This window comes from Opisthocomus hoazin, unplaced genomic scaffold (assembly GCF_030867145.1).
Source record: "Opisthocomus hoazin isolate bOpiHoa1 unplaced genomic scaffold, bOpiHoa1.hap1 HAP1_SCAFFOLD_272, whole genome shotgun sequence".
Classification (NCBI taxonomy): domain Eukaryota; kingdom Metazoa; phylum Chordata; class Aves; order Opisthocomiformes; family Opisthocomidae; genus Opisthocomus; species Opisthocomus hoazin.
Window position 1 is genome coordinate 4283 of NW_027448715.1, and position 18014 is coordinate 22296.

The window sequence follows — 18014 nt, forward strand, 5'->3', positions numbered from 1 at the left end:
TCCACGGCCACCCGCGCCACGGGCAAGCCCGGCCCCTCCACGGCCACCCGCGCCACGGCAGCACCGGGCCCTCCACCGGCACAGGGAGCGGCCGTCGCCATCAGCCCCGCTGCCCGCACCTGGGGCTCCCCCGGCCCCGGCCCACGGATGGACCCCGGCAGGAACAGGGGGCCGTCGCCCCAGCCCCACAGCCCGTCCCCTTCTCCCCTGGCCTCTGGCGCAGCCCCTCGTCCCGTGCAAACCAAGCACAAACGCAGCCGCCAGGGCAAAAGGGACCGCAGGTCTTTACTCAGTCACGCACCCAGCCAGTCCCGGGAGCCGCTCTGCTCCGGGGCTCGGGGCCCCCCGACGCTCCCTCTGCCCCTCCGACACCTCGGCACTCCTTCCCGCAGCTGCGCCCGTTGATCCAGCGGCGAACAGTCCGTCCGTCGCCTCCCGGAGCGACGCGCTGCTCGGCAGAGGCTGCCAAAAATGAGGAGCAGGGTGCAGGCCACTACAAGAGAGGAGGAAAAGTGACAGGTGGCTGGACAGCGGCGGTGGAACGAGAAAGCACGAAGCAGGGAAAGGGACGGCGATGAGAAGGACGGGGACAGGCAGTCCCACAGAGACGGAGAAAGAAGCAGCAGCAAGAGAGCAAGAGCGGCAGCAGAAAGAAGAAGAGGGAGCAGGACACAGACCGAAAATGAAGAACGGGGAGGCAGGAAGGAGATGCAAAAAAAAAACCCTGCAGCATGACAGAGGAAAAAAGAAATAGCGGCAGGGACCCTGGACAAAGAGAGATGAGGAAATAGAATAGAATAGACATGGAGAAAGCAGTAGATCTGTGACGTGCTACGGAGCCGAGAAGAAGGCCTCGAATCAAGGGATGAGGAGCCAGACAGAGAGCACCAAAGACAGCAAAAGTACTGACAGGCTACAGAGTAGGAGGAAAGCAAAACTAGTAACCGGGAGCTGAACAGAAAGAGGGGAAGAAGGAAAAAAATGCCACGGGCTGCAGGGCAGAAAGAGGGAGGACCTAAAGATGGGGACAAGTCAGAGACAGATGGAGAAGAAGGTACACAAGAGCAGAAAAAAAAAATAATCGTAGCAGTGGGGGAAAGAGAGGGAGCCGGGGAGGGCCCAGGATGCAGAAGAGGGGTGACAGGGCCCCGAGGGCCCACGACTCACCGCAGCTCTCACTCTCGGTGCTGCCGGGAGACTTTGACACTTCAGATGTTTCTCTCCCCTTCTCTCTTCCCTTCTTCTTCCGCAACTCCAATCGTTTGGCTCTCCTGCACCTGAGAGAAAATGCATGTGGCTGTCTTAGAGCTCATACGAGACGTGGCTTCCTAGACAAGAAGCCTCAGGAACAGGACAGAGAAAAAGAGAGAATATGATGAGTGGGAAGCAGAACACACGGATCGAGAGAGAACTTGAATCAGAGGAGGTAACAAGGCAGGAAAGAGAGATAAAGACAGGGAAGAAGCCACAAAAAAGGGCCTTTCTGGCCTCTACTCGCACCCCCCGGCCTCCTTTTTTTTCTGGCCTCTTACTCTCGCCCCCAGCCTCCCACCCCTCTGCAGCCTCCCACCCCTTTCGGCCTCCCTTTTTTTCTGGCCTCTACTCTCGCCCCCGGCACTCCCACCCCCTCTGCAGCCTCCCCACCCCTTTCCGGCCTCCTTTTTTTTCCTGGCCTCTACTCCCCCCCTCCTCGCCCCCCCCCCCCCCCCCCCCACCCCCCCCCCCCCCGCCTCCCACCCCTCGATAGCCTCCTAACTCCCTTTTTGCTGGCCTCTACTTAATTCAGCTTCCCCACCCCTCTGCAACCTCCTACCTCTTTCCAGCCCACACTCCGCCCCCCCAGCTTCCCACCTTTTTCAGCCTCCCACCACCGTCCCACGCAGTGCAGGACACACTGACAGAGAGAGAAAAAGGACAGGCAACAGGAAGAAACGTACTAAGAAACAAAGAAAGGGTCAGACGAAGAAGGGGGTGGGTGGTCAGGGTTGGAATCCCAACACAAACCAGCAAGGGGATAGAGGACAGACAGAGAGGAAGACAAGAACGGGCCGGGAAGCAGGAAGAGAAGGAGAGAAAGGCAAAAAGGGAGAGCCGGCTGCACAGGCAGGTACAGCAAGAAACGACCGGACAGGCAGCAGGATCGAGAAAGAGAGACAGAAAAACTGGGACAGGAAGCAGGACAGAGGGACGGCGAGAGGGAAACAAGGGCCAGGAGCAGGCCAGCGGTGGAAAAAGAGGCACTGGGCAGCAGGACAGAAAGAGAAGGAAGAAAGGCCAGAACAAGGACGGGGAATAACAGCAAAGGGAAAGAGAAGGACAAGGAGCGGGACAGATTGTCAGAGAAAGACAGGGACAGGGAGCGGGACAAGGTGATACTGAGAGAGAAAAAGGGGACAAGGAGGCAGGACAAAGTGAAAGACAGGCACAAGTAAGAGACGGGGAGCAGGACAGAGACGGAGGGGGAAAAGCCTCAGCTGGGCAGCAGGAGACAGAGGCGGAGAAGGGAAAAAACAGCACCGGGCTGAGGGACCCTGAGGGAGGAATTAAAAAACAAACACAGGGAGCAGGACAAAACGACAGAGAGAGAGAAAAGGGACAGAGCAGGACAGCGTTGGGGGGAGAAATGCGACCGTGACGGGCAGCGGGAGAGAGGTATGGAGAAAGAAAAAAAATACCGAGGAAGAGAGAAAGGAAACAAGGGACAGCGAGCTGCACAGGGGGATCGAGAAAGAAAGGATGGGAGAGGGAATGGCGCAGAGAGAGAAAGGCAGAAAAAACAGCAAGAGGAAGCAGGGCAAAAGGACAGCAAGAGGAAAAAGGAAAGGGACAGGGAGCTGGACAGAGATGGGAAAAAAAGCAGCGGGGACACACGAAAAGAGACAGAAAGAGAAGGGCACAAAAGGATAGATGAGGACAGCGGCAGGATGGAGACGCAGAACAAAACCTGGGACGGTCAACCTGGGTGGGCGGGGAGCGGGTCAGAGAGCCGGAGAAAGGAAAAACTCTGCTGTGGAGCAGCCGAGGGGGACGGAGAAAGAAAGACAGGGACGGGGAGCAGGGCAGAGAAACGGAGAGAGAAAATAAGCGATGGGGAGCAGGGCAGAGCACTAGGAAGAGGAAAATAAGACAAGGGAGAAGACCGAGAAGCTCAGAGAGAAAGAAGGGTCGAAAGGAAACGCCAGAGAGGTAGAGAAATCAAGAAATACAGGGATGAGGAGCCTTGCAGAGACGGAGCACGAAAATGTAGGGCCGGTGAGCGCGAAAGAGGGAGAGAGAGACGGGGGCAGGGGGAGGAGATGAAGAAGAAAGGAGAGATAAAGATGGCAACGGAGCGCAGGGGACACAGACAGAGAGAGAAAAAGGACAGTGAACAGGAAAAAAGGGACCGAGAAACAAAGAAAGGGTCAGATCTAGACAAAGAGACCAAGAAAGGGGCGGGGGGCGTGTGTGCAGGGAAACCCCAAAACAAACCAGCAAGGGGCTAGAGAACAGAGAGGGAGAGAAAGAGAAGAAAGGGCCATGAAGCAGGACAGAGAAGGAGAGAAAGGCAAAAAGGGAGAGCAAAAAGAGAGCCGGCTGGACAGGGAGGTACAGTAAGAAACGACCGGACAGCCAGCAGGACAGAGAAATAGAGACAGGGAGCCGGCTAGAGAAATTCTGAAGGGAGAAAAAGAGGGAGAGGGAGCAGAACACACACACAGACAGAAGACGGGAGGTACAGGGAAAGGAAAACAAAAGGAAAAAGAAAAAAAAAAAAAAAATCACAGCAGCGTGGGAGAGAGAAGGATCCAGGGGACAGCTCGGGACACAGAAGAGGGGCGACAGGGCCCCGAGGGCCCGCCACTCACCGCAGCTCTCGCTCTCCGCGCTCCCGGGAGACTCTGCCGCTTCAGACGCTTCTCCGTCCTGCTCTCCTCCATTCCTCTTCCGTAACTCCGGTCGCTTGGCTGTCCCCCACCTAAGACAAAACGTCCATGTCTCGCAGCTCTTACGAGACAAGGCTCCCTACGCACGCAGCCGCGCTCGCGCGCTCCACAACCGGACCATGCTGCTGCTGGTGACACATACAGACCCTGCGGGGCACGCTGGCGGCCTGGCCTGCTGCGGGCTACCAAGACGGAGCCTTCCTCACCCGCAGCGCCAGGCAGCTGCCAGCCAGGTGGCCTTCCATTTCTTCTTCTTCTTCAGTCTTCTCGGGACTCTCCAGCTTCAGCCGCGCCACCTCCTGCCCGCAGCCACTCAGCGCTCCGCCTCTCCCTTTTCGCCCCCACGCCGCCAGCACAGCGAGGCCCGGCACACGCAGCCCACACAAGCCTGGAGCGGGCGCAGCCAACGGCATCCCCAGGGCACGAACGGACAAACGCGTCCTCAGCGCAGCCCCTGCCACACATAAACAAGCAGCGGCGACCGCGTTCAGGGAGGCCGAGGCAGCCCGCACCACGGGCCTTGGGGGAGGCCGGGCGCTCCGGGACACAGGCTTCAGGGGACGTGAGGCAGCTGGGGGAGGCTGCGCGGGGCGAGCGGGGCCGGGGGAGCACTGCCGACTTGGGGGGGGGGGGGGGGGTGCCCGCCTCCTTCTCCCATTCCCTTCCGTCACCTCCCGCCTCTGGCCCCGGGGCTGCCCGCACCCGGCTCGCCTCCTGCAGCCTGCTGCAGCGGCCGGCTCCAAGCTTCCCGTCCCACCACCCTCGGGCAGCCACCACGCACCCCCGCACCCGCTGGAGGGGAGCCCCCGCCTCACCGCTGGCCTCTCTGCTCCCCCGCCGCCCCGGCACCGAACACCAGCCCGCCGCCATGCTGCTCCGCCGCACCGCGCATGCGCCACGAGCCGACGGCGCGCCGGAGGGGCCACACTCTGAGCCGAACGCCGGGCTGCAGTACCGCGTTGCGGCCAGGGGGCGGCGGGGGCGGGGGCGGTGCCAGCGGGGCCGGGGGCGGTGCCAGCGGGGGCGAAGGCGGCGCCAGCGAGGGCGGGGGCGGCGCCAGCGGGGGCGGCGCCGGCGGCGCCAGCGGGGGCGTCGCCAGCGGGGGCGGAGGCGTCGCCAGCGGGGGCGGGGGCGTCGCCAGCGGGGGCGGGGGCGTCGCCAGCGGGGCCGGGGGCGGCGCCAGCGGGGGCGGGGGCGGCGCCAGCGGGGGCGGGGGCGGCGCCAGCGGGGGCGGCGCCAGCGGGGGCGGGGGCGGCGCCTGCGGGGGCGGGGGCGGCGCCTGCGGGGGCGGGGGCGGCGCCTGCGGGGGCGGGGGCGGCGCCTGCGGGGCAGGGGGCGGCGCCAGCGGGGCAGGGGGCGGCGCCAGCGGGGCAGGGGGCGGCGCCCAGCGCCGGCTCCGGCTCCGAGCAGACCCCGACTCGCGGCTCCGACACGGCGCCGCACCCCCATCGCTCCTTGCCCCCGACACGGACCCCGCCCTCCCGGGGGCTTTTCCCCGGGACCCGCCGCTCCATCCAACCCCACCCCCATACCCCGCGCTCACCTTCTCCCTCGCTGCAGCCGCAACCCGGCTATGGCTCCGCTCCTCCTTCGGCTCGCATCGGGCCCGGCACGGCAGCACCGGGCCCTCTACCGGCAGAGGGTGTCTTGGCTGCCCCCCAACTAAGACAAAACGTCCATGTCTCGCAGCTCTTACGAGACAAGGCTCCCTACGCACGCAGCCGCACTCGCGCGCTCCACAACCGGACCATGCCGCCCGGGGGCGGCGCCAGCGGGGGCGGGGGCGGCGCCGGCGGCGCCAGCGGGCGGCGGGGGCGGCGCCGGCGGGGGCGGCGCCAGCGGGGGCGGGGGCGTCGCCAGCGGGGGCGGGGGCGGGGGCGGCGCCAGCGGGGGCGGGGGCGGCGCCAGCGGGGGCGGCGCCAGCGGGGGCGGGGGCGGCGCCAGCGGGGGCGGGGGCGGTGCCTGCGGGGGCGGGGGCGGTGCCTGCGGGGGCGGGGGCGGAGCCTGCGGGGGCGGGGGCGGAGCCTGCGGGGGCGGGGGCGGAGCCTGCGGGGGCGGGGGCGGCGGGGGCGGTGCCGGCGGGGGCGGGGGCGGCGCCCAGCGCCGGCTCCGCCTCCGAGCAGACCCCGACTCGCGGCTCCGACACGGCGCCGCACCCCCATCGCTCCTTGCCCCCGACACGGACCCCGCCCTCCCGGGGGCTTTTCCCCGGGACCCGCCGCTCCATCCAACCCCACCCCCATACCCCGCGCTCACCTTCTCCCTCGCTGCAGCCGCAACCCGGCTATGGCTCCGCTCCTCCTTCGGCTCGCATCGGGCCCGGCACGGCAGCACCGGGCCCTCTACCGGCAGAGGGAGGGGCCGTCGCCATCAGCCCCGCTGCCCGCACCTGGGGCTCTTCCGGCCCCGGCCCACGGCTGGAGCCCACGATGCCGTCATTGGGCAAACACAAAGACTCTCTGAAGCCCTTTGGGCACTTCAGCAAGCAGGCAGGCGTTCCTTATTGCAGCGCCGGACACACAGGGCACGGCTCCTCCCAGCGCGCAAAGCACCTGCGCCACTCGAGCGGCAGTACCGAACTTTGCTCACCGGGTGGCAGCAGCGAGCTCTTGGACACGGCGCCACCGCGCATTGGCGCCGCCCGAGCCGCAGTACCGAACTTTGCTCACCGGGTGGCAGCAGCGAGCCCTTGGACACGGCGCCACCCGAGCCGCAGTACCGAACTTTGCTCACCGGGTGGCAGCAGCGATCGTACCGGCCCCTCCACGGCCACCCGCGCCACGGCAGCACCGGCCCCTCCACGGCCACCCGCGCCACGGCAGCACCGGGCCCTCCACGGCCACCCGCGCCACGGCAGCACCGGGCCCTCCACCGGCACAGGGAGCGGCCGTCGCCATCAGCCCCGCTGCCCGCACCTGGGGCTCCCCCGGCCCCGGCCCACGGATGGACCCCGGCAGGAACAGGGGGCCGTCGCCCCAGCCCCACAGCCCGTCCCCTTCTCCCCTGGCCTCTGGCGCAGCCCCTCGTCCCGTGCAAACCAAGCACAAACGCAGCCGCCAGGGCAAAAGGGACCGCAGGTCTTTACTCAGTCACGCACCCAGCCAGTCCCGGGAGCTGCTCTGCTCCGGGGCTCGGGGCCCCCGACGCTCCCTCTGCCCCTCCGACACCTCGGCACTCCTTCCCGCAGCTGCGCCCGTTGATCCAGCGGCGAACAGTCCGTCCGTCGCCTCCCGGAGCGACGCGCTGCTCGGCAGAGGCTGCCAAAAATGAGGAGCAGGGTGCAGGCCACTACAAGAGAGGAGAAAAGTGACAGGTGGCTGGACAGCGGCGGTGGAACGAGAAAGCACCAAGCAGGGAAAGGGACGGCGAGAGAAGGACGGGGACAGGCAGTCCCACAGAGACGGAGAAAGAAGCAGCAGCAAGAGAGCAAGAGCGGCAGCAGAAAGAAGAAGAGGGAGCAGGACACAGACCGAAAATGAAGAACGGGGAGCAGGAAGGAGATGCAAAAAAAAAACCCTGCAGCATGACAGAGGAAAAAAGAATAGCGGCAGGGACCTGGACAAAGAGAGATGAGGAAATAGAATAGAATAGACATGGAGAAAGCAGTAGATCTGTGACGTGCTACGGAGCCGAGAAGGAAGGCCTCGAATCAAGGGACGAGGAGGCAGACAGAGAGCACCAAAGACAGCAAAAGTACTGACAGGCTACAGAGTAGGAGGAAAGCAAAACTAGTAACCGGGAGCTGAACAGAAAGAGGGGAAGAAGGAAAAAAATGCCACGGGCTGCAGGGCAGAAAGAGGGAGGACCTAAAAGATGGGGACAAGTCAGAGACAGATGGAGAAAGAAGGTACACAAGAGCAGAAAAAAAAAATAATCGTAGCAGTGGGGGAAAGAGAGGGAGCCGGGGAGGGCCCAGGATGCAGAAGAGGGGTGACAGGGCCCCGAGGGCCCACGACTCACCGCAGCTCTCACTCTCGGTGCTGCCGGGAGACTTTGACACTTCAGATGTTTCTCTCCCCTTCTCTCTTCCCTTCTTCTTCCGCAACTCCAATCGTTTGGCTCTCCTGCACCTGAGAGAAAATGCATGTGGCTGTCTTAGAGCTCATACGAGACGTGGCTTCCTAGACAAGAAGCCTCAGGAACAGGACAGAGAAAAAGAGAGAATATGATGAGTGGGAAGCAGAACACACGGATCGAGAGAGAACTTGAATCAGAGGAGTAAACAAGGCAGGAAAGAGAGATAAAGACAGGGAAGAAGCCACAAAAAAGGGCCTTTCTGGCCTCTACTCGCACCCCCCGGCCTCCTTTTTTTTCTGGCCTCTACTCTCGCCCCCAGCCTCCCACCCCTCTGCAGCCTCCCACCCCTTTCCGGCCTCCCTTTTTTTCTGGCCTCTACTCTCGCCCCCGGCCTCCCACCCCTCTGCAGCCTCCCACCCCTTTCCGGCCTCCTTTTTTTTCCTGGCCTCTACTCCCCCCTCCTCGCCCCCCCCCCCCCCCCCCCCGCCTCCCACCCCTCGATAGCCTCCTAACTCCCTTTTTGCTGGCCTCTACTTAATTCAGCTTCCCACCCCTCTGCAACCTCCTACCTCTTTCCAGCCTCCACTCCGCCCCCCCAGCTTCCCACCCTTTTTCAGCCTCCCACCACCGTCCCACGCAGTGCAGGACACACTGACAGAGAGAGAAAAAGGACAGGCAACAGGAAGAAACGTACTAAGAAACAAAGAAAGGGTCAGACGAAGAAGGGGGTGGGTGGTCAGGGTTGGAATCCCAACACAAACCAGCAAGGGGATAGAGGACAGACAGAGAGGAAGACAAGAACGGGCCGGGAAGCAGGAAGAGAAGGAGAGAAAGGCAAAAAGGGAGAGCCGGCTGCACAGGCAGGTACAGCAAGAAACGACCGGACAGGCAGCAGGATCGAGAAAGAGAGACAGAAAAACTGGGGACAGGAAGCAGGACAGAGGGACGGCGAGAGGAAACAAGGGCCAGGGAGCAGGACAGCGGTGGAAAAAGAGGCACTGGGGCAGTAGGACAGAAAGAGAAGGAAGAAAGGCCAGAACAAGGACGGGGAATAACAGCAAAGGGAAAGAGAAGGACAAGGAGCGGGACAGATTGTCAGAGAAAGACAGGGACAGGGAGCGGGACAAGGTGATACTGAGAGAGAAAAAGGGGACAAGGAGGCAGGACAAAGTGAAAGACAGGCACAAGTAAGAGACGGGGGAGCAGGACAGAGACGGAGGGGGAAAAGCCTCAGCTGGGCAGCAGGAGACAGAGGCGGAGAAGGGAAAAAACAGCACCGGGCTGAGGGACCCTGAGGGAGGAATTAAAAAACAAACACAGGGAGCAGGACAAAACGACAGAGAGAGAGAAAAGGGACAGAGCAGGACAGCGTTGGGGGGAGAAATGCGACCGTGACGGGCAGCGGGAGAGAGGTATGGAGAAAGAAAAAAAATACCGAGGAAGAGAGAAAGGAAACAAGGGACAGCGAGCTGCACAGGGGGATGGAGAAAGAAAGGATGGGAGAGGGAATGGCGCAGAGAGAGAAAGGCAGAAAAAACAGCAAGAGGAAGCAGGGCAAAAGGACAGCAAGAGGAAAAAGGAAAGGGACAGGGAGCTGGACAGAGATGGGAAAAAAAGCAGCGGGGACACACGAAAAGAGACAGAAAGAGAAGGGCACAAAAGGATAGATGAGGACAGCGGCAGGATGGAGACGCAGAACAAAACCTGGGACGGTCAACCTGGGTGGGCGGGGAGCGGGTCAGAGAGCCGGAGAAAGGAAAAACTCTGCTGTGGAGCAGCCGAGGGGGACGGAGAAAGAAAGACAGGGACGGGGAGCAGGGCAGAGAAACGGAGAGAGAAAATAAGCGATGGGGAGCAGGGCAGAGCACTAGGAAGAGGAAAATAAGACAAGGGAGAAGACCGAGAAGCTCAGAGAGAAAGAAGGGTCGAAAGGAAACGCCAGAGAGGTAGAGAAATCAAGAAATACAGGGATGAGGAGCCTTGCAGAGACGGAGCACGAAAATGTAGGGCCGGTGAGCGCGAAAGAGGGAGAGAGAGACGGGGGCAGGGGGAGGAGATGAAGAAGAAAGGAGAGATAAAGATGGCAACGGAGCGCAGGGGACACAGACAGAGAGAGAAAAAGGACAGTGAACAGGAAAAAAGGGACCGAGAAACAAAGAAAGGGTCAGATCTAGACAAAGAGACCAAGAAAGGGGCGGGGGGCGTGTGTGCAGGGAAACCCCAAAACAAACCAGCAAGGGGCTAGAGAACAGAGAGGGAGAGAAAGAGAAGAAAGGGCCATGAAGCAGGACAGAGAAGGAGAGAAAGGCAAAAAGGGAGAGCAAAAAGAGAGCCGGCTGGACAGGGAGGTACAGTAAGAAACGACCGGACAGCCAGCAGGACAGAGAAATAGAGACAGGGAGCCGGCTAGAGAAATTCTGAAGGGAGAAAAAGAGGGAGAGGGAGCAGAACACACACACAGACAGAAGACGGGAGGTACAGGGAAAGGAAAACAAAAGGAAAAAGAAAAAAAAAAAAAAATCACAGCAGCGTGGGAGAGAGAAGGATCCAGGGGACAGCTCGGGACACAGAAGAGGGGCGACAGGGCCCCGAGGGCCCGCCACTCACCGCAGCTCTCGCTCTCCGCGCTCCCGGGAGACTCTGCCGCTTCAGACGCTTCTCTGTCCTGCTCTCCTCCATTCCTCTTCCGTAACTCCGGTCGCTTGGCTGTCCCCCACCTAAGACAAAACGTCCATGTCTCGCAGCTCTTACGAGACAAGGATCCCTACGCACGCAGCCGCGCTCGCGCGCTCCACAACCGGACCATGCTGCTGCTGGTGACACATACAGACCCTGCGGGGCACGCTGGCGGCCTGGCCTGCTGCGGGCTACCAAGACGGAGCCTTCCTCACCCGCAGCGCCAGGCAGCTGCCAGCCAGGTGGCCTTCCATTTCTTCTTCTTCTTCAGCCTTCTCGGGACTCTCCAGCTTCAGCCGCGCCACCTCCTGCCCGCAGCCACTCAGCGCTCCGCCTCTCCCTTTTCGCCCCCACGCCGCCAGCACAGCGAGGCCCGGCACACGCAGCCCACACAAGCCTGGAGCGGGCGCAGCCAACGGCATCCCCAGGGCACGAACGGACAAACGCGTCCTCAGCGCAGCCCCTGCCACACATAAACAAGCAGCGGCGACCGCGTTCAGGGAGGCCGAGGCAGCCCGCACCACGGGCCTTGGGGGAGGCCGGGCGCTCCGGGACACAGGCTTCAGGGGACGTGCTGCAGCTGGGGGCGGCTGCGCGGGGCGAGTGGGGCCGGGGGAGCACTGCCGACTTGGGGGGGGGGGGGGGGTTGCCCGCCTCCTTCTCCCATTCCCTTCCGTCACCTCCCGCCTCTGGCCCCGGGGCTGCCCGCACCCGGCTCGCCTCCTGCAGCCTGCCGCAGCGGCCGGCTCCAAGCTTCCCGTCCCACCACCCTCGGGCAGCCACCACGCACCCCCGCACCCGCTGGAGGGGAGCCCGCGCCTCACCGCTGGCCTCTCTGCTCCCCCGCCGCCCCGGCACCGGACACCAGCCCGCCGCCATGCTGCTCCGCCGCACCGCGCATGCGCCACGAGCCGACGGCGCGCCGGAGGGGCCACACTCTGAGCCGAACGCCGGGCTGCAGTACCGCGTTGCGGCCAGGGGGCGGCGGGGGCGGGGGCGGTGCCAGCGGGGCCGGGGGCGGTGCCAGCGGGGGCGACGCCTGCGGGGCCAGCGGGGGCGGGGGCGGCGCCAGCGGGGGCGGGTGCGGTGCCAGCGGGGGCGGGGACGGCGCCAGCGGGGGCGGCGCCTGCGGGGGCGGGGGCGGCGCCTGCGGGGGCGGGGGCGTCGCCAGCGGGGGCGGGGGCGTCGCCAGCGGGGGCGGGGGCGTCGCCAGCGGGGGCGGGGGGCGGCGCCAGCGGGGGCGGGGGCGGCGCCAGCGGGGGCGGGGGCGGCGCCAGCGGGGGCGGGGGCGGCGCCAGCGGGGGCGGGGGCGGCGCCAGCGGGGGCGGGGGCGGCGCCAGCGGGGGCGGGGGCGGCGCCAGCGGGGGCGGGGGCGGCGCCAGCGGGGGCGGGGGCGGCGCCAGCGGGGGCGGGGGCGGCGCCAGCGGGGGCGGGGACGGCGCCTGCGGGGGCGGGGACGGCGCCTGCGGGGGCGGGGGCGGCGGGGGCGGGGGCGGCGCCAGCGGGGGCGGGGGCGGCGCCAGCGGGGGCGGGGCCTGCGGGGCAGGGGGCGGCGCCCAGCGCCGGCTCCGTCTCCGAGCAGACCCCGACTCGCGGCTCCGACACGGCGCCGCACCCCCATCGCTCCTTGCCCCCGACACGGACCCCGCCCTCCCGGGGGCTTTTCCCCGGGACCCGCCGCTCCATCCAACCCCCCCCCCCCATACCCCGCGCTCACCTTCTCCCTCGCTGCAGCCGCAACCCGGCTATGGCTCCGCTCCTCCTTCGGCTCGCATCGGGCCCGGCACGGCAGCACCGGGCCCTCTACCGGCAGAGGGAGGGGCCGTCGCCATCAGCCCCGCTGCCCGCACCTGGGGCTCTTCCGGCCCCGGCCCACGGCTGGAGCCCACGATGCCGTCATTGGGCAAACACAAAGACTCTCTGAAGCCCTTTGGGCACTTCAGCAAGCAGGCAGGCGTTCCTTATTGCAGCGCCGGACACACAGGGCACGGCTCCTCCCAGCGCGCAAAGCACCTGCGCCACTCGAGCGGCAGTACCGAACTTTGCTCACCGGGTGGCAGCAGCGAGCTCTTGGACACGGCGCCACCGCGCATTGGCGCCGCCCGAGCCGCAGTACCGAACTTTGCTCACCGGGTGGCAGCAGCGAGCCCTTGGACACGGCGCCACCCGAGCCGCAGTACCGAACTTTGCTCACCGGGTGGCAGCAGCGATCGTACCGGCCCCTCCACGGCCACCCGCGCCACGGCAGCACCGGCCCCTCCACGGCCACCCGCGCCACGGCAGCACCGGGCCCTCCACCGGCACAGGGAGCGGCCGTCGCCATCAGCCCCGCTGCCCGCACCTGGGGCTCCCCCGGCCCCGGCCCACGGATGGACCCCGGCAGGAACAGGGGGCCGTCGCCCCAGCCCCACAGCCCGTCCCCTTCTCCCCTGGCCTCTGGCGCAGCCCCTCGTCCCGTGCAAACCAAGCACAAACGCAGCCGCCAGGGCAAAAGGGACCGCAGGTCTTTACTCAGTCACGCACCCAGCCAGTCCCGGGAGCCGCTCTGCTCCGGGGCTCGGGGCCCCCGACGCTCCCTCTGCCCCTCCGACACCTCGGCACTCCTTCCCGCAGCTGCGCCCGTTGATCCAGCGGCGAACAGTCCGTCCGTCGCCTCCCGGAGCGACGCGCTGCTCGGCAGAGGCTGCCAAAAATGAGGAGCAGGGTGCAGGCCACTACAAGAGAGGAGAAAAGTGACAGGTGGCTGGACAGCGGCGGTGGAACGAGAAAGCACGAAGCAGGGAAAGGGACGGCGAGAGAAGGACGGGGACAGGCAGTCCCACAGAGACGGAGAAAGAAGCAGCAGCAAGAGAGCAAGAGCGGCAGCAGAAAGAAGAAGAGGGAGCAGGACACAGACCGAAAATGAAGAACGGGGAGCAGGAAGGAGATGCAAAAAAAAACCCTGCAGCATGACAGAGGAAAAAAGAATAGCGGCAGGGACCTGGACAAAGAGAGATGAGGAAATAGAATAGAATAGACATGGAGAAAGCAGTAGATCTGTGACGTGCTACGGAGCCGAGAAGGAAGGCCTCGAATCAAGGGATGAGGAGCCAGACAGAGAGCACCAAAGACAGCAAAAGTACTGACAGGCTACAGAGTAGGAGGAAAGCAAAACTAGTAACCGGGAGCTGAACAGAAAGAGGGGAAGAAGGAAAAAAATGCCACGGGCTGCAGGGCAGAAAGAGGGAGGACCTAAAAGATGGGGACAAGTCAGAGACAGATGGAGAAAGAAGGTACACAAGAGCAGAAAAAAAAAATAATCGTAGCAGTGGGGGAAAGAGAGGGAGCCGGGGAGGGCCCAGGATGCAGAAGAGGGGTGACAGGGCCCCGAGGGCCCACGACTCACCGCAGCTCTCACTCTCGGTGCTGCCGGGAGACTTTGACACTTCAGATGTTTCTCTCCCCTTCTCTCTTCCCTTCTTCTTCCGCAACTCCAATCGTTTGGCTCTCCTGCACCTGAGAGAAAATGCATGTGGCTGTCTTAGAGCTCATACGAGACGTGGCTTCCTAGACAAGAAGCCTCAGGAACAGGACAGAGAAAAAGAGAGAATATGATGAGTGGGAAGCAGAACACACGGATCGAGAGAGAACTTGAATCAGAGGAGTAAACAAGGCAGGAAAGAGAGATAAAGACAGGGAAGAAGCCACAAAAAAGGGCCTTTCTGGCCTCTACTCGCACCCCCCGGCCTCCTTTTTTTTCTGGCCTCTACTCTCGCCCCCAGCCTCCCACCCCTCTGCAGCCTCCCACCCCTTTCCGGCCTCCCTTTTTTTCTGGCCTCTACTCTCGCCCCCGGCCTCCCACCCCTCTGCAGCCTCCCACCCCTTTCCGGCCTCCTTTTTTTTCCTGGCCTCTACTCCCCCCTCCTCGCCCCCCCCCCCCCCCCCCCCCGCCTCCCACCCCTCGATAGCCTCCTAACTCCCTTTTTGCTGGCCTCTACTTAATTCAGCTTCCCACCCCTCTGCAACCTCCTACCTCTTTCCAGCCTCCACTCCGCCCCCCCAGCTTCCCACCCTTTTTCAGCCTCCCACCACCGTCCCACGCAGTGCAGGACACACTGACAGAGAGAGAAAAAGGACAGGCAACAGGAAGAAACGTACTAAGAAACAAAGAAAGGGTCAGACGAAGAAGGGGGTGGGTGGTCAGGGTTGGAATCCCAACACAAACCAGCAAGGGGATAGAGGACAGACAGAGAGGAAGACAAGAACGGGCCGGGAAGCAGGAAGAGAAGGAGAGAAAGGCAAAAAGGGAGAGCCGGCTGCACAGGCAGGTACAGCAAGAAACGACCGGACAGGCAGCAGGATCGAGAAAGAGAGACAGAAAAACTGGGGACAGGAAGCAGGACAGAGGGACGGCGAGAGGAAACAAGGGCCAGGGAGCAGGCCAGCGGTGGAAAAAGAGGCACTGGGGCAGCAGGACAGAAAGAGAAGGAAGAAAGGCCAGAACAAGGACGGGGAATAACAGCAAAGGGAAAGAGAAGGACAAGGAGCGGGACAGATTGTCAGAGAAAGACAGGGACAGGGAGCGGGACAAGGTGATACTGAGAGAGAAAAAGGGGACAAGGAGGCAGGACAAAGTGAAAGACAGGCACAAGTAAGAGACGGGGGAGCAGGACAGAGACGGAGGGGGAAAAGCCTCAGCTGGGCAGCAGGAGACAGAGGCGGAGAAGGGAAAAAACAGCACCGGGCTGAGGGACCCTGAGGGAGGAATTAAAAAACAAACACAGGGAGCAGGACAAAACGACAGAGAGAGAGAAAAGGGACAGAGCAGGACAGCGTTGGGGGGAGAAATGCGACCGTGACGGGCAGCGGGAGAGAGGTATGGAGAAAGAAAAAAAATACCGAGGAAGAGAGAAAGGAAACAAGGGACAGCGAGCTGCACAGGGGGATCGAGAAAGAAAGGATGGGAGAGGGAATGGCGCAGAGAGAGAAAGGCAGAAAAAACAGCAAGAGGAAGCAGGGCAAAAGGACAGCAAGAGGAAAAAGGAAAGGGACAGGGAGCTGGACAGAGATGGGAAAAAAAGCAGCGGGGACACACGAAAAGAGACAGAAAGAGAAGGGCACAAAAGGATAGATGAGGACAGCGGCAGGATGGAGACGCAGAACAAAACCTGGGACGGTCAACCTGGGTGGGCGGGGAGCGGGTCAGAGAGCCGGAGAAAGGAAAAACTCTGCTGTGGAGCAGCCGAGGGGGACGGAGAAAGAAAGACAGGGACGGGGAGCAGGGCAGAGAAACGGAGAGAGAAAATAAGCGATGGGGAGCAGGGCAGAGCACTAGGAAGAGGAAAATAAGACAAGGGAGAAGACCGAGAAGCTCAGAGAGAAAGAAGGGTCGAAAGGAAACGCCAGAGAGGTAGAGAAATCAAGAAATACAGGGATGAGGAGCCTTGCAGAGACGGAGCACGAAAATGTAGGGCCGGTGAGCGCGAAAGAGGGAGAGAGAGACGGGGGCAGGGGGAGGAGATGAAGAAGAAAGGAGAGATAAAGATGGCAACGGAGCGCAGGGGACACAGACAGAGAGAGAAAAAGGACAGTGAACAGGAAAAAAGGGACCGAGAAACAAAGAAAGGGTCAGATCTAGACAAAGAGACCAAGAAAGGGGCGGGGGGCGTGTGTGCAGGGAAACCCCAAAACAAACCAGCAAGGGGCTAGAGAACAGAGAGGGAGAGAAAGAGAAGAAAGGGCCATGAAGCAGGACAGAGAAGGAGAGAAAGGCAAAAAGGGAGAGCAAAAAGAGAGCCGGCTGGACAGGGAGGTACAGTAAGAAACGACCGGACAGCCAGCAGGACAGAGAAATAGAGACAGGGAGCCGGCTAGAGAAATTCTGAAGGGAGAAAAAGAGGGAGAGGGAGCAGAACACACACACAGACAGAAGACGGGAGGTACAGGGAAAGGAAAACAAAAGGAAAAAGAAAAAAAAAAAAAAAAATCACAGCAGCGTGGGAGAGAGAAGGATCCAGGGGACAGCTCGGGACACAGAAGAGGGGCGACAGGGCCCCGAGGGCCCGCCACTCACCGCAGCTCTCGCTCTCCGCGCTCCCGGGAGACTCTGCCGCTTCAGACGCTTCTCCGTCCTGCTCTCCTCCATTCCTCTTCCGTAACTCCGGTCGCTTGGCTGTCCCCCACCTAAGACAAAACGTCCATGTCTCGCAGCTCTTACGAGACAAGGCTCCCTACGCACGCAGCCGCGCTCGCGCGCTCCACAACCGGACCATGCTGCTGCTGGTGACACATACAGACCCTGCGGGGCACGCTGGCGGCCTGGCCTGCTGCGGGCTACCAAGACGGAGCCTTCCTCACCCGCAGCGCCAGGCAGCTGCCAGCCAGCTGGCCTTCCATTTCTTCTTCTTCTTCAGTCTTCTCGGGACTCTCCAGCTTCAGCCGCGCCACCTCCTGCCCGCAGCCACTCAGCGCTCCGCCTCTCCCTTTTCGCCCCCACGCCGCCAGCACAGCGAGGCCCGGCACACGCAGCCCACACAAGCCTGGAGCGGGCGCAGCCAACGGCATCCCCAGGGCACGAACGGACAAACGCGTCCTCAGCGCAGCCCCTGCCACACATAAACAAGCAGCGGCGACCGCGTTCAGGGAGGCCGAGGCAGCCCGCACCACGGGCCTTGGGGGAGGCCGGGCGCTCCGGGACACAGGCTTCAGGGGACGTGAGGCAGCTGGGGGCGGCTGCGCGGGGCGAGCGGGGCCGGGGGAGCACTGCCGACTTGGGGGGGGGGGGGGGGTGCCCGCCTCCTTCTCCCATTCCCTTCCGTCACCTCCCGCCTCTGGCCCCGGGGCTGCCCGCACCCGGCTCGCCTCCTGCAGCCTGCTGCAGCGGCCGGCTCCAAGCTTCCCGTCCCACCACCCTCGGGCAGCCACCACGCACCCCCGCACCCGCTGGAGGGGAGCCCCCGCCTCACCGCTGGCCTCTCTGCTCCCCCGCCGCCCCGGCACCGAACACCAGCCCGCCGCCATGCTGCTCCGCCGCACCGCGCATGCGCCACGAGCCGACGGCGCGCCGGAGGGGCCACACTCTGAGCCGAACGCCGGGCTGCAGTACCGCGTTGCGGCCAGGGGGCGGCGGGGGCGGGGGCGGTGCCAGCGGGGCCGGGGGCGGTGCCAGCGGGGGCGAAGGCGGCGCCAGCGAGGGCGGGGGCGGCGCCAGCGGGGGCGGCGCCAGCGGGGGCGGGGGCGGCGCCTGCGGGGGCGGGGGCGGCGCCTGCGGGGGCGGGGGCGGCGCCTGCGGGGGCGGGGGCGGCGCCAGCGGGGCAGGGGGCGGCGCCAGCGGGGCAGGGGGCGGCGCCAGCGGGGCAGGGGGCGGCGCCAGCGGGGCAGGGGGCGGCGCCCAGCGCCGGCTCCGGCTCCGAGCAG

At 64.0% G+C, this 18014-nt stretch overlaps 1 protein-coding gene across 1 annotated transcript; it reads right to left on the reverse strand.

The window, feature by feature from the left end:
- Window positions 1-346: 346 nt before the first annotated feature.
- Window positions 347-17713, reverse strand: LOC142359019 (uncharacterized). Its single transcript, XM_075411888.1, has 8 exons — window positions 17564-17713; window positions 16672-16781; window positions 14005-14114; window positions 13143-13333; window positions 10551-10660; window positions 3849-3958; window positions 1168-1277; window positions 347-493 (listed from the first exon to the last, which is right to left on the reverse strand). Exons 1-7 carry the CDS (start codon window positions 17638-17640, stop codon window positions 1209-1211), a joined length of 777 nt encoding a protein of 258 aa, XP_075268003.1. The 5' UTR covers window positions 17641-17713; the 3' UTR covers window positions 347-493; window positions 1168-1208.
- Between the last annotated feature and the right edge of the window lie 301 nt (window positions 17714-18014).

Excerpts from the sequence above, each read along its gene's own strand:
- LOC142359019 (XM_075411888.1), bottom strand. The coding sequence starts at position 17,640 with ATGCGCGGTGCGGCGGAGCAGCATGGCGGCGGGCTGGTGTTCGGTGCC. Across the intron at positions 3,959-10,550 it reads CGCGGAGAGCGAGAGCTGCG|GTGGGGGACAGCCAAGCGAC; the intron begins GTGAGTGGCGGG and ends GTTTTGTCTTAG. Across the intron at positions 1,278-3,848 it reads CGCGGAGAGCGAGAGCTGCG|GTGCAGGAGAGCCAAACGAT; the intron begins GTGAGTGGCGGG and ends ATTTTCTCTCAG.